This window comes from Oncorhynchus keta, chromosome 5, assembly GCF_023373465.1.
Source record: "Oncorhynchus keta strain PuntledgeMale-10-30-2019 chromosome 5, Oket_V2, whole genome shotgun sequence".
Lineage (NCBI taxonomy): Eukaryota > Metazoa > Chordata > Actinopteri > Salmoniformes > Salmonidae > Oncorhynchus > Oncorhynchus keta.
The window spans coordinates 8,703,336-8,718,351 of NC_068425.1; the positions used below are offsets into that span (position 1 = coordinate 8,703,336).

Consider the following 15,016-nt stretch of genomic DNA (forward strand, 5'->3'; position numbering starts at 1 on the left):
CTTTGGGTGGTGGACCATTCTTGATACACACAGGAAACTGTTGAGCGTGAAAAACCCAGCAGCGTTGCAGTTCTTGACACACTCTGACGTGTGCTGCTGGCACCTACTACCGTATCCTCTCGAAGGCACTTCAATAGTTTGTCTTGCCCATTTACCCTCTGAGTGGTACACATACACAATCCATGTCTTAATTTTTTGGTTTAAATCCTTCCTTAACCTGTCTCCTCCCAACTGTCTACACTAGTTATAGTGTATTTAACAGGTGGCAGCAATGAGGGATCCTAGCTTCCAACCAGATTCACCTGGTTAGTCTATTTCATGGAAAGAGCAGGTGTTCCTACTGATCTGTGCACTCAGTGTACTTTTCCATACAGTATTTGACTAACTTGACAACACCATAACAAAAAGTTTGTATCCAATGGCAGGTTGTGAGCATGTTGAGAAATATGTCAATCTTACAGTTCCATTGTCCTTATACAGTACTTAAGACAAATCGTCAGAAATAGAGGTATTGTGAAGTAGCTAATGTAAAAATGTAGCATGGTGTTGTTGTATGCCATTTCTGCTCCATGCGACATTGTACAAGATCACCGTTTCTATGGGACTTGTCAACTGATACAGTATCACCTGTTTCTCTGCTTGAAAGTACACTTAGTGCCGGGTTGGTAATTTAGCCATGATTACTACAAGTTTAGATAGCTGCGTAAACTAACTTATCAATCAAAACATGTTTAGCTGACATGGGCTAATCGAGTGATTGTCAGTGACTGACATAACTCGAGGAAGACTGCTAATGTACAACAACATTTCGAAATTGCCCCTTGTGTATATTACTATTCTAAAGCTAAACAGTAAGTTAAGACCCCCCTCCCCATAAAATGTACGTTTATTTTTATTTGGTCGTGTCCCCCTAGCGGCTGGTGGCATTAGGCGACCTCCTTATATCGCTTTTATGCCTAGAGCCGGTCCTGGTGAGCAGCTGCCATTCAGCGAGCACTTAGGAGCACTGACGGTAACTGCAGATGAAGGAAGGAAGGGAGTGGGCGAGTTAATATAGCAGCGGTCCCTTATTCAGCACACACACACACCCGCGAAGAGTTTGAGTGAACGAGAGAGAGAGAGAGAGTGAGAGAGAGAGGGAGTATGTGTTTGTCCACACAGAGCTTGAACCACTGCATTCAAACGGAGAAGGGGAGAGGGAAACGGCTGCTACTTATCTGAACAAGCTTCCACACATACGGAGGAGCCGAGGCCATTCCCACTGGCGATATTACTGCAGTAGATTGCATTGACGCCAACAGCAAGAGATACCTCATGCGGGCATAGACGCGTCGCATTTGTCGGTGGTAAAAAGCTACTGGGGCGCCTATTTACCAACCCCCGCTGTTATCCTTATTTTGTTTCGGTTTATCTCATTGTACTCTGCTGAGAGTGTGTCTATTCGACACCTTGCGTTCGTCATCCAGTGTATTTTGGCCGCAGCTTGAAACTGACAAACACTGTTCCTTGACGCGCCCGAAACGTCTGCAGAGGTGGAGGAGACGCCAGGGAGCGGTTGTTGTGGAGCAGGTTGGGATATTTTGCGATAAAAGCTACTCAACCAGAACGTGCAGTCGTGTGTGAGCACGCTTTCGCCGATGTCGATAGACTGCGGCTTCACAAATCGGATTTTTACACTGCTCTTTTAAAATCATGATTTGACAAATGGGTTAATTATCGCCATGCGAGAGTTTACTACGAAGACCGGTCAATTGAATTACGCATGGAAGCTTGTATAATGTAGTCACAACGTTAGTTCCTGCAGAGGTATTCAGTTAATATCAATCACCATCGAAAAAAGCCTTATTGCGGTATTGTATCAAAATGCCTGCGGGAATGAAGCCCCTGGAAAAGTTTTTGAAGAAACAGACAACGGCGCTCACTCGAGCTGGTGGCTTTGGTGAGAAGGCGACTGGCACTGGCACTTCTCGTCGGCGAGCCAGCCTGTCTCGGGTGGTTCCGTTTTTCAGGGAAACTTCTCCAGAGAGCGGTCCGGCCAGGGAGGTGTTCAGCCCGGACACCGAGGAAGCACCGTGCTGGCCCTCGGCCACTGCGGACATTAGGAGCCCGTCGTTGTCTAGCGATGAGCAAAGCTCGGAGGCGAGTCTGGACACGAGCTGGACCCCGCTGCCTGCGGACACACCGGACAACCTGGCGCTGGCGCTCCTGGACAGTGTGGCGGGCAAACGATATGGCAACTGCACAGGTAAATTGACCTTGTCAATCAACAGCATTTATACAACACAGTGCATCCACCCATTGGCCTGTGACTCATCACACTCAGTGGTTTGACTAATGCCTCAACTGTTTCACACCAAGTCATGGTGTTCTTGCGTTTCACTTTTGCAAATTAGCCAATCAATTCACTTGTCAAATGAATGTAGCCCATCCAGGAACCCCAAACTACCATTTGGTCCTTGCTTAGGCTATATCCTAGTCTATAGGCCAACATATGCTATTGAAAATAACTAAGATGTTGCTTATTTTCACATTTTTCTCCAAACAATAACATAAACCCCAAATACTCAGTCAGTGATCTATTCCAGGCTGTAGAATTAGGGATTAAGCGGTGTTTCCGTCCCGTCATTGCCTTGTTATATTATCTGATTCAACGGTTACATAAGAACGTCTGGCCTCATTAAGAAAAATAAAAGCCTGTTATTTAAAAGGGATGGTCCAGATGTTTCTCACACCTCTGAAAAGAAGACCTCGCCAATGAATCATATTTACGCTTTACATTTGTGACACTTACACCAAAAACGAAACTCGTCCAAAATCTAACGTATAGCCTCTAGGGTTCAGTTTATTCAACAAACACATTTTGATTGAGCTTATTTGCACTTGCCCATTACAGTAGCAGCATGTCTTTCGTATTCAAACTGTCTGCCTCACTATCAGTCATGGAGGAAAGCGATAGTCTTCGCACATTGGCTGCTGAGTTTGTGCACTTATTTATTTATTTATTTATAAAAACGAGGTCATGATTCTCATCCTAAAAGACAATGTTTCTGTTGGCAGCTAAAGCGCAGACTATACTATGTGTGTTATTCTGGAGTGGGCCTTGCGTGGAGCGTCTCAAATAGAAGCAAATTCTACTTTAGCGCTTGGCTACGCAGACGCTCGTTCACGCACGCGAGCTGTGTGGGTGAAATGATGAAATAACATGTATGTGTACATTTTTATTTTGCAACGCTCGCTCACGCAATGTAGCCAGTGAGGTTTGCATGTAATGCCTCTAAAGGGAAAAGTAATCTTAAACGGAGTCAGATTACGTTCCTGAGTTTGGGTAATCCAAAAATTAGGCTACAGATTACAATTTTGAACAGGTAACTGTAACGGATTTACAATTAGAAAGCAACCTACAGCAACGCGGGAGCCCACATTTGTATACACTGTAATATAGCAACCATAAACATATGTATGTGAGGGAGCTGGTGATGGGTTCTTGGAATGGTGCCAGAGAAGATTCCCAAGCTGTTGATGCTGTTGAATTGAAGTAGGTTAGTGGTTATAATGTGATTTATTCCTATCCTGTGGGGGATGGTTGGTGAGTGATACACTGCATTAGATGACACCACCACTGTCAACATCTACCTTTGAGCGAAGCCTCCAGTATGTCCATTCTGACTATGCATCTCATTGTGAGTTTTGTCCTTCCACTGCTTATTTCAACAAGTCATGCAGTAACAGGATTTAACAGAGTTTTCCAAGGTAGATTGCCAAGGCTTCCTGTGTAACATGCAGATTTTCCTCTCGGCCAATCCTTGAATTCTGCTCAGTTTATCTGTTGTGTTGGTTGGTGCATGATGTGGGTTTCACACACTGTAACACTAACAGATCTCTCTGGAACATCCAACAGATTTATGAAGTACGACTGCGATGTGCTGGTCAGGCATTATTACAGGCAACAATGAACAGATTAATAGCATATGATCAGGAAATGTCTCAGAATGAACACCTGCAATTAACTGTGTGGAGGACACATTGAGACCTACTGTTTTAGTGATAATCCACATCAGTTCCTGCTGTTCTGTTGCAGGAGGAATCTGCTCTACCTAGGTTCATATAGTGCATAAGGGTTCATTGTACCTCCAGTAAATTCTCTTAGAACTATTCTGCTTGCGGGCAACCATCCCCCATTATGCATTGCAAAGCCAGTGTACCTCCTGTCCTATGACCCCTTGACCTCGCTGACCTGCTCCCCGGGTCATCCTGTATGTTCCTGTTAAACTGACTGAGCATGCTTGAATTCCCCCCTCTCGCGCTGTTGTTTCTCTGTCAATTTCCCCCTACAACATTTTCCAGGAAAATACATATCTCCACTGCATCATTCCTAAGAAGAGAGAAGTGGTGTCGTAGTGCTAGAGATGGAATTGGCTCTGTATAGCGGCCAATAGTCATGTTTGAAACAGCAGATGTGATTCTAGAATGTATATCTGATTCCGAATGAATGAAAGTGGGAGATTTTAGTGATACATGGGTTGATGTTAAACCTGATTTATGTGTGCTTTTAGTTTGACAAATTCACGAGGAACTTGGTTGGCGTACGGCTGAAGAGGTTACATGAGAGTTCATCTGGTCCATCCCAAAAGGTCACTATTCTGTTTGACTTTTATTTGTCCGACTCATTTTGCTCTTTGACTTAATTCACTCCAGCGGACTGCGTTGGTGTTATAAACACTTAGTGAACTACAACCCAGATGGTTTAAATATGTTTTATCTCGTTTAACCTGTTTCTTGGAGGGCCAAGCTCGCTGCTGTTTGGATGGTGATGTTCTAGAATATGTAAAAAATGCGTGGCTAATCCAGGATTAGTTAACAAAAGCGGACCTGCCCACCCTTTCATGTGGAGCAGAAATTAATCTTTGGATTATGGATCTAGGTTGGATCTTGATCCTGCCTTATAGTCAAAATGTTTCTAATTAGGAAGTGTGTGTGTGTGTGTCTGTTGGATGCAAATGGGTTTATGTTGAAACCATGTCAACAAGGTCCACTACGACTAGGACACTGCATGCTCCCTGACCTTATGACCCCCTGTCTCACTCACTCCTATATGACATTCTACCTGACAGACTTGAGTACACCACACCGTATAACGTTTTACCACTGCGCACCACAGTGCTCTCACTGAGATACTATGCACCAGGCTGTCCATATCAGCAGTCCCAGATCAGTGTTGGCTGAGTGGCCCTCCAGATGAACACCATAAACCCTCTGAGTCACTGCCCTCTGTGTGTGTGTGTTTGTGTGTGTGTGTGAGAGAGACACAGTGCCGCAGGTAAAGAACAGATTATAAGCATTTTGACAGCCCCTAAAAAGTCCCGTCCTTTTCGAGGTCAATGGCAACGCTCTTATGTAACCCTGTTTACCTTGTGGTTTCATTTCTCGTCCACCCACGCTATTGGTTCTAGGACCAGGCGTGTTGAGGCAAGGGTTAGGCAATTTTTAGCGGTGTACATGTCTCGCAGAGTTACAGTGGATGTAAAGATCAAAACAGTCTGTTAATGAAGCCATGTCTGACTCGTAATATGTGATACAACTTAGGAAACCACATGTCTACAGTCCATTCCCACTGTTATTGTCTGATAAATAGTCCAAATGAAAACAAATGGATAAGACTATCATCATAATAACAAAGAGGGTCATTTGCCCCTCCACATCCTGTGTATTTGGACAGTACACATTCTTAGTATACTATAGTATTACATGTAAAAGCAAGGAACTAAACATGTCGTATAGGTTTAGACCAGTCACCCATGGGTACAATAATGGGTTAAAATAGCTATGGTCGATACAGACGAGGGTGTCAGGGCACTGGAAATGCTGCAGCAGTTGCTTACAGTGCAGAACAGTACATGGCTGGTTTGTCTTGCAGAGTGACGAGGACTTGGGGGTTTGATGTTGGCTTTTGAAACACTTGCAATGCAGAGGGGGAACATGTCTCGTATCATGCTCCACATCAGTTATTCACAAAGCCAAGTGGGATGTTTAAACTAGACTTTGGCTGTGCTTGACGCTCTCATTGCTTTGCATTCCACATCCAGCGATACACTCCTTAGGCGGCAGCTCTGAGACTCTGAGCCACGCAGCTGAAAAGTCTTGTGGAACGAAAGGGAGCGGGAGGAAAAGGGACAGAGTGCAGAGAGAAAATGTGATTTGCGTTGGGCTGTGTGGGAGGGATTCTGATGATTCTTTTATGGAAAGAAAGTGGGATTAAAAGAGATGTGGCTGCCTAGTGCCCACTCCTTTTGGATGCTTTTACATAAGGAGAGGAGGGACGGCGGACTCTCCCCTGCCTCCTTGCTCTCTACATGCCTGCACTCTCCTCTCAAGCCCACGCACCTTGACCACTGAGGAGAGTAGAGCATGATGGGGCCCTCCAGGGATGATTGACTTGCCTTACTTAGTGTGTGTGTGTGTATATATGTATATATATATATGTGTTTGAATCTCTATGTTCGTTTTGCGCATGCATGTGTGTGCGCTTGGATGCATGCGTTTGCATTTCTGTACTTTTTCCGCTTGGATGGATGTGTGCGTTGATGTGCTTGCATAAGAGTGTGTGCTTGGATGTGTGGTGAGAGTGGGTTGGAGCATGTCTATCTGTGTGCCCGGCGTGGAAAAGAAGCTCTCCAGCAAAGCACCTGTTCACATGGCAACCAGCACTTCCAGGGAAACAGCAGGAGGAGGAGGAGTGGGGGGAAGAGAAACAGAGGGAATGCAGGAAGGAAGGAGATGAGTGTTTGAGAACATGAGACTTGGGAGAGACTGAATAGAGGTTTCATAAACTATATGGACAGTGTGCCAGCCAGTGGGAGGAAGAGGGGAACGGAGAGACTGAGCAAAATACTCTTGTAAACTGGCTTCTATATCATAAGAATGTTCTCATCTAATCATCACTTCTTTATCTACTAGCTTATCCAGGTGGGCTGATGACAAGTAGATCAGTGCCTTCTTTCTCTCAGTTGGCAGTTTGGTACCAACTCGTTTTGACCATCCAGAGGGAGTCGGGTTGCAGCAGCCTTGCCAGCCGGGTAGTGACTATGACTTACCCTGGTGAACTCCTTCGCCACTTGACATCCTTTGATGTGACCGGAGCGGTGGTTCTTATCTCTGCCATGCGGTGTGCAACATTAGGCACACACACACGCTCGCGCACAGATGGCCACGAGCACATTGGGGGAAACGCCTAATATCAAACCTTCTTCCTCCCTCGCCCTGAAACACTGAATACTGATCATGGGACAGGCCTAATCGCAGGGGATGGTAGACCAATCAACTTGGCAGGCTTAGGAATCTGATTTGGGAACAGTTGTATTAGAGAGAGAGAATTGACTAGCATGGGAACTGTCAGGTTACATTTAAGGGACACACACTCAATCCAAGACCAAGAAGCATACTCTCTCCAGAATGGTCCCCAGCATAAGGGCCAGAGGAAGATGTACATGCTACATGATGATAAACTGAGAGGGTTTGGAGAAGGCATGAAGCCACTATGGCAGGGTGTATTGTTAATTATTTTATTTTTGTCTATTTTATTTCACCTTTATTTAACCAGGTAGGCCAGTTGAGAACAAGTTCTCATTTAAAAATGCGACTTGGTTAAGATATGGCAAAGCAGTGCGACAAACAACAACACAGAGTTACACATGGAATAAACAAACGTACAGTCAATAACACAATAGAAAAGGTCTATATACAGTGTGTGCAAATGGCGTGAGGAGGTAAGGCAATAAATAGGCCATAGTAGCGAATGAATTGCAATTGAGCAAATTAACACTGGAGTGATAGATGTGCAGATGATGATGTGCAAGTAGAAATACTGGTGTGCAAAAAAGTAAATCAAATGGGGATGAGGTAGGTAGATTGGATGGGCTATTTACAGATGGGCTGTGTACAGCTGCAGCGATCGGTTAGCTTGTCAGATAGCTGATGCCTGAAGTTAGTGAGGGTGATATAAGTCCCCAAATTCATTCCAGTCATTGGCAGCAGAGCACTGGAAGGAAAGGTGGCCAAAGTAGGTGTTGGCTTTGGGGATGACCAGTGATACCTGCTGGAGCGCGTGGAGCCGGTGGGTCTGGCGACGAATATGCGACGAATATGTAGCGAGGGCCAGCCGACGAGAGCATACAGGTCGCAGTGGTGGGTGGTATATGGGGCTTTAGTGACATAACAAATGTCACTGTGATAGACTGCATGCAGTTTGCTAAGTAGAGTGTTGGAGGCTATTTTGTAAATGACATTGCCAAAGTCGAGGATTGGTAGGATAGTCAGTTTTACGAGGGTATGTTTGGCAGCGTTTGGCAGTTGCGAAATAGGACGCCGATTTGATTTTGGATTGGAGATGTTTAATATCAGTCTGGAAGGAGAGTTTACAGTCTAACCAGACACCTAGGTAGTTGTCCACGTATTCTAAGTCAGAACCGTCCAGAGTAGTGATGCTAGACGGGCAGGCGGATGCGGGCAGCGAACAGTTGAAAAGCATGCATTTAGTTTGACTAGCGTTTTAAGAGCAGTTGGAGGCCACGGAAGGTGTGTTGTATGACATTGAAGCTTGTTTGTTAACAGTGTCCAAAGAAGGGCCAGATGTACACAGAATGGTGTCTTCTGCATAGAGGTGGATCAGGGAATCAACCGCAGCAAGAGCGACATCGTTGATATATACAGAGAAAAGATTCGGCCCGGGAATTGAACCCTGTGGTACCCCCATAGACTGCCAGAGGTCCGGACAACAGGCCCTCCAATTTGACACACTGAACTTTATCTGAGAAGTAGTTAGTGAACCAGGCGTGGCAGTCATTTGAGAATTCAAGGCTGTTGAGTCTGCCGTTAAGAATACAGTGATTGACAGAGTCGAAAGCCTTGGCCAGGTTGATGAAGACGGCTGCACAGTACTGTCTTTTATCGATGGCAGTTATGATATCGTTTAGTACATTGAGCGTGGCTGAGGTGCACCCATGACCAGCCCGGAAACCAGATTACATAGCGGGGAAGGTACGGTGTGATTCGAAATGGTCAGAGATCTGTTTGTTAACTTGGCTTTCGGAGACTTTAGAAAGGCAGGGAAGGATGGATATAGGTCTGTAACAGTTTGGGTCTAGAGTGTCACCCACTTTGAAGAGGGAGATGACTGCGGCAGCTTTCCAATCTTTAAGGATCTCGGACATTACAAAAGAGAGGTTGAACAGACTGTTGCCACCCCTATTACCAATGGCGGCGGATAATTTTAGAGGGCCCAGATTGTCTATCCCAGCTGATTTGTATGTGTCCAGGTTATGCAGCTCTTCCCGAACATCTGCTATCTGGATTTGGGTGAAGGAGAAGCTGGGGAGGCTTTGGCAAGTAGCTGAGAGTATGCTCTGACCACACAGTGTGTAGAGCAAAATGTTAGTAGTTCAACATTTCCAACAAAAGCATTGTGCGGTTGGAGGAAGGGTGAAAGGCATATGTTTGCAGTAGCCATCTCCTCCGGAGTTCTGCTGTTGAAGGCTCAAACAGAAGACCCATCAATCCCAACCTTCAGTTCCAACATGGTCTTTAAACGTGTGTAAAGCAGCCAAAAGGTCACAGCAGCTGCATTGAAGGGCAAAGACGAAAACTGAGGAAAAACATTGTCTTTTTCATTGTTGGTGTAGTCTGTTGATTTAAGGGCGTTTCCTGTGGCAGCCATGTGTGTTTGTACATGTGCACTTATTTTATAGCTCTGTCACAGGGGCGTGTACTAGAGAGAGAGATGCCATGCGGGCATATTGCTTACGCCCCTTTGGGTCCCCGGGACCAGGATTGAGAACCAGTGGCTTAGACATCTGGGGTGTGACCCCTAGTGTTGTTTGGTGGGAGTGTCTTGGAAACATTGTGGACCTATAATAAACATTTGAGCAGTGTTTCCAAATCCGGATATATATACACACAATTACCAGTCAAAAGTTTGGACATCTACCGCTACTCATTCCAGGGTTTTTCTTTATTTGTACTATTTTCTACATTGTAGAATAATAGTGAAGACACAACTATGAAATAACATATATAGAATCATGTAGTAACCAAAACAAATCAAAATATATTTGAGATTCTTCAAAGTAGCCACCCTTTGCCTTGATGATTATAGTCCCACTAAGCGCAAACCAGATAGGATGGCGTATCACTGCAGAATGCAGGCAGTCTCCTCTGAATAGTTTCACGCAGTCTCCTCTGAATAGTTGATGTTGATGTGTCTGTTACTTGAACTCTGTGAAGCATTTATTTGGGCTGCAATTTCCGAGGCTGGTAACTCTAATGAACTTGGGTCTTCCTTTCCTGTGGCAGTCTTCATGAGAGCCAGTTTCAACATAGCGCTGGATGGTTTTTGCGACTGCATTTGAAGAAACTTTAAAAGTTCTTCATTTCAGAATTGACTGACCATATCTTAAAATAATGATGGACTGTCGTTTCTCTTTGCTTATTTGAGCTGTTCTTGCCATAATATGGACTTGGCCCTATTTGGTAAAAGACCATCTTCTATATGCCACCCCTACCTTGTCATAACACAACTGATGGATTGGCTCAAACGCATTAAGAAGGAAAGAAATTCCACAAATGAACTTTTAACAAAGTAACACTGGAATGAGTAGGTGTCCAAACTTTTGACTGGTACTGTATGAATGTGTCCTATAGCATTAGCCACTGTGGTGGGAAAGTCAAATCAAATCAAAGTTTATTTGTCACATGCGGCGTATACAACAGGTGTAGGTAGACCTTACAGTGAAATGCTTACTTACAGGCTCTAACCAACAGTGCAATTTCAACAACAAAAAGGTATTAGGTGACCAATAGTTAAGTGAAGAAATAAAAACAACAGTAAAAAGACAGTGAAAAAAAACACAATCTTCAAGTATGTGACTGGCAAAGGCATTGCCTGGACTTGGATGGCCTTGGGTGCATATTTGAGCCTTGCTGCAAGCTCACTGGAGCGAGTGGCCAGACAAGTCTCTCCGCTGCCCAAAATGGAAGGTTGCGGTTGGGGAGGGGATGCCGCAGAGTAGCTACTGGGTGCAGTTTGAATTAGGTTGCGGTTGGGGAGGGGATGCCGCAGAGTAGCTACTGGGTGCAGTTTGAATTAGGTTACTATGAACAGCAGGGAACCACTGCTGCGTGTCTCTGTTTGTCACCATTTGGTTTCGGGTTACTTATAAAATCCAGATTGTCCATGCATATCTTGTGTGTGTGTGTGTGTGTGTGTGTGTGTGTGAATTTTTCCTCTGCCATATCGACACAGGATTGTGTATGTGTTTTATATTTGCCCTGATGTTCATATTGCATCTCAACGGCTGTGTGTTTTGGAGGTGGAGAATGGGAATTGGTAGTGGGGAAGATGCACCAGATTAGTGGAACAAGCGCCAACAGGCAGATGCAGAGTACACACACTCGCCCACACACACTCTCTACCTCTCCATCTGACCGCTTCATGCTGAAACCCAAACACTTAAGAGAGAGCTGAGAGGGTGTGTGTTTTTGGATGCGCATAGTAAGGTAGAGTACATTCAAAGAGATAAGGTCACCATAGAAACGGGATACGCATCACAGTTTATATAACTGCATACCAGACTAGTTCGGCTGGTAGCTAGGGATGGGCTGAAATCTGCCTTTCTGTCTCTCCAATATCAAATTGATTTATAAAGCCTTTTTTATTTTTTACATCAGCAGATGTCACTAAGTGCTGTACAGAAACCCAGCCTAAAACCCCAAACAGCAAGCCATACGGATGTAGAATCACGGTGGCTAGGAAAAACTCTCTAGGACGGCTGGAACATAGGAAGAAACCTCGAGAGGAACCAGGCTCTGAGGGGTAGCCAGTCCTCTTCTGGCTGTGCCGGGTGGAGATTGTAAGAGTACGTGGCCATTAAGGACAGATTGCTCATCAAGGTGTTCAAATGTTCCTAGATGACTAGCAAGGGTCACAGTGGTTGTAGAGGGTTCTACCGGTCAGCACCTCGGGAGTAAATGTCTTGTTTAAAAAAAATCAGTCCCACTGGTTCAGATCTTAACCACATGTACAGCTTTTGCTTTATGACCAGTCTCCAGACCTTGTGTTGTCATGAGGCTGAATCTCCTCCCCCCTTCCACCCTGGTATAAGGTGGCCCACAGCTGTGCCTTGAACCACAACCTCCTTCCATCTCTCCATCCTGCCATTTTCCACCCCTGAAGGGAGTGTGCACTCCTCTCCTCCCAGCCTTTATGCTTCCTGCAGGGAAAGAGAGAAAGGGGGATGAAGGACAGGGTGTACTTCAAGGCTGTATGCTCTGCCCCCCCCCACACACACACCACCACAGCCCTCTTGCCTTTTGGATTCAGGCACAGACCATGGGAGGTGGGCAGTAGTGGGAGGTGGGCTTTGATCCTGAGATCAGGGGCATTGCAGGGAGGGAGTGTTTGTTTGTTTGTTTTTTTCTATTCATGCACAAGTGTTTGAATGAGCGAGTCTGTCATCTGTAAATTAGTTGAGTTTGTGTAAGTGCCTGTATGTGTCGTGTCCATTTGGAATCATCTACCTCTGTATGAATGTGCAAGCACGTTTATGTGTACATGTACAACGTGTGCATGGGGGTGCACATGTTTGAGATTCTGGGCGTATGTGTTTTGTGTCTGTGTTTATGTGGGAGTTGGATTTGTGCTCCTCTCTCCCACTCCTGTCATGTGGAGCGGTGTGCTCACTTCTAATCTGAGCCAGAGATTTTCTGCACTTTTAAGCTTTAGCATAATACGTGGCTAGAGGAGAGAAAGTGAGAGAACAGGCTTTGGAGAGAGGGAGAGAGAGAAACCATCTCCCCACCCTGTTACGTGCACCGATCCATCTTCGGGACATGCTATTTCTCTCTCTTTGTTGCGGGGGTTGGACACACTGTATTAGTTTGACAGTGGAGCAGGGAGATTATCAGTGGCCATCTCTCTCTGTTACCACTGTGTGGATCCAAGAGCCTGTCACAATGGGTCTTCCCCCACGTCTAGAAGGTGAATGACCTGAACAGACCTCACCAATGAAACACAGTGGCAACCTGCCCGAGAGCCCGGCAGCCATATTGGATGAGTCAAACAGGATGACTTCTCTCACATTCTAGTCTGAGACTTTATTATGTAAGCTACACATGAAACAAACAGGGGATGTGTCCTCTCTATGCTATTAGTTTCTATGGTCTCCTTTGCCATACTGCACTTCATAGCTAGCTCTGTAGCGCCCTGCTGTTCCTTTGCAGGTAGAGTTGAAAGGATGTGCTATTTTCCTGTGGTCACACACAGAGCTCCAGGGGAATAATGATGGGGAAGGTGATCGAGACCCGTGGCCTTCGCCACTCTTCCTCGCCCACTCACTCACTTCTTTCTCTTATTCTCTCTCTTTCTCATGCACTCTCCTCTTTCCTCTGGTTCTCTCTCTTTCTCATGCACTCTCCTCTCTTTCCTCTGGTTCTCTTTCTTTTGCATCCCATTTGTTTCTCCCCCGCCACCCACGTTCTCGCTCTCTCTTTCCTCTCTCTCTCTGTGCTTTGCCTGTCGTCTGACTTTCATACTCTTTCTTTTTTTTTATCGTGCTGTTTACTTCCTCTGCTCATCTTTTGCCGCTCTTCCACTCTCTCTCTCGCTCTCTGGGCTCAGTCTCACTGCAGCCACTCAACGTGGCATCTCCCAGGCAACTGTGGGAAACCAGTACTGCCAAGAGGTCGACGATGTGTGGACTCACTCGCTGCAGCACGCAACGACTACAGATACCCGCAGTAGCCCACAAACGAGCACGTTTTAACACACACAGCCACACACTAGCATGCACACAGTCGAACCCGCAAAATACCACACAAGCACACATATTTAAATGTCATCCACACACGGACACCGACAAATATATTACATTCATTGGAAGTGCCTAATTACCATATGTAGTGGATACTTCAGGAAGGGAGTGGATCAGAAGCCTCTATTACAATCAAGCAATAGAATCACATGCAGAGAATTGGTTCTGTAGTTTTTGCAATATCCAATGTCACACAGTATTTGTCTTTTCTTTCCTGTTGAAATATAGTTAGAGTAGCCAGGAGGACGAGCGGTCTGAACAGGTCTTAATCTAGTAGTGATCGAACAGCAACGCCTCCATGCTTTCTATGCTTTATGAATTCAAAGCAGGTATTGCCATTCCACTGTCCCAGCCCCGCTCCAACGTGTGCCAAATTCTGTCACACACACACACACACACACACACACACACACACACACACACACACACACACACACACACACACACACACCACACACACCCTCCCTCAGAGGTCAGTGGGTTCCGTTTGTGACGGTCTCAGTCTGGGATTGAGCATGGGGGCAGTTTGATTAGCACGGCTAGTGAGTGCTCTCTTAATGATGCACTCTGGGTAATGGAATGTGGGGCACCCCTTTTTGTGCCTCAGCTTCTAGTCATTTTCATCAAAACCTTTGTTGTTTTGTTTGTTGTTGTGACATATCCTGAACACACGTCTGCAGGCCTATATTGTCAACATCCTCACACCCCTAGTGTGCGTGTGGTGTCTTGTTGATGGTCAGTGTGTTAATATCTGTCTGTAAAATACAACACTCTTTAACTCATATGTCTGACCCTGCGAGGTTAAGTATCCAACTAGCCTGCTTATCCCCATAACACCAGCAGTAAACTAGAGAAAGTATATCCTGTCACCGGGAACAATCCCTCCACACTCCGTCTACTGCTTTTCCAGAATAACAACTTCCCCCTAACCAGAGAGGAAATAGGCCTACACTTTCCAATTTCATCCGTCTCGTTTGTTGTCATTTGAAATAATAATAATAATAATAACAACACCACCGCACGAGTCATTGAAATCTCGTCTGATTTAGTGGGATTGGAGCGGTTTAACCGCAGTCCAGCCGGTCCGAGACTCCTAGTCAGGGTTTATAAATATGCCTCCCCTCTGGTGTGTAGAGCTATAGACTGAATTGGAGCAC

At 45.4% G+C, this 15,016-nt stretch overlaps 1 protein-coding gene across 3 annotated transcripts in view; it reads left to right on the plus strand.

Moving 5' to 3' along the window:
* Window positions 1-1,013: 1,013 nt before the first annotated feature.
* LOC118384442 (rap guanine nucleotide exchange factor-like 1) overlaps window positions 1,014-15,016 on the plus strand; it is a 31,865-nt gene continuing 17,862 nt past the window's right edge. For all 3 annotated transcript variants that reach the window (XM_035770991.2, XM_035770992.2, XM_035770993.2), the window contains exon 1: window positions 1,014-2,245. In XM_035770991.2, coding sequence (XP_035626884.1) covers window positions 1,864-2,245 — 382 coding nt within the window. In that variant the 5' untranslated portion in view covers window positions 1,014-1,863. The remainder of the gene's footprint in view (window positions 2,246-15,016) is intronic.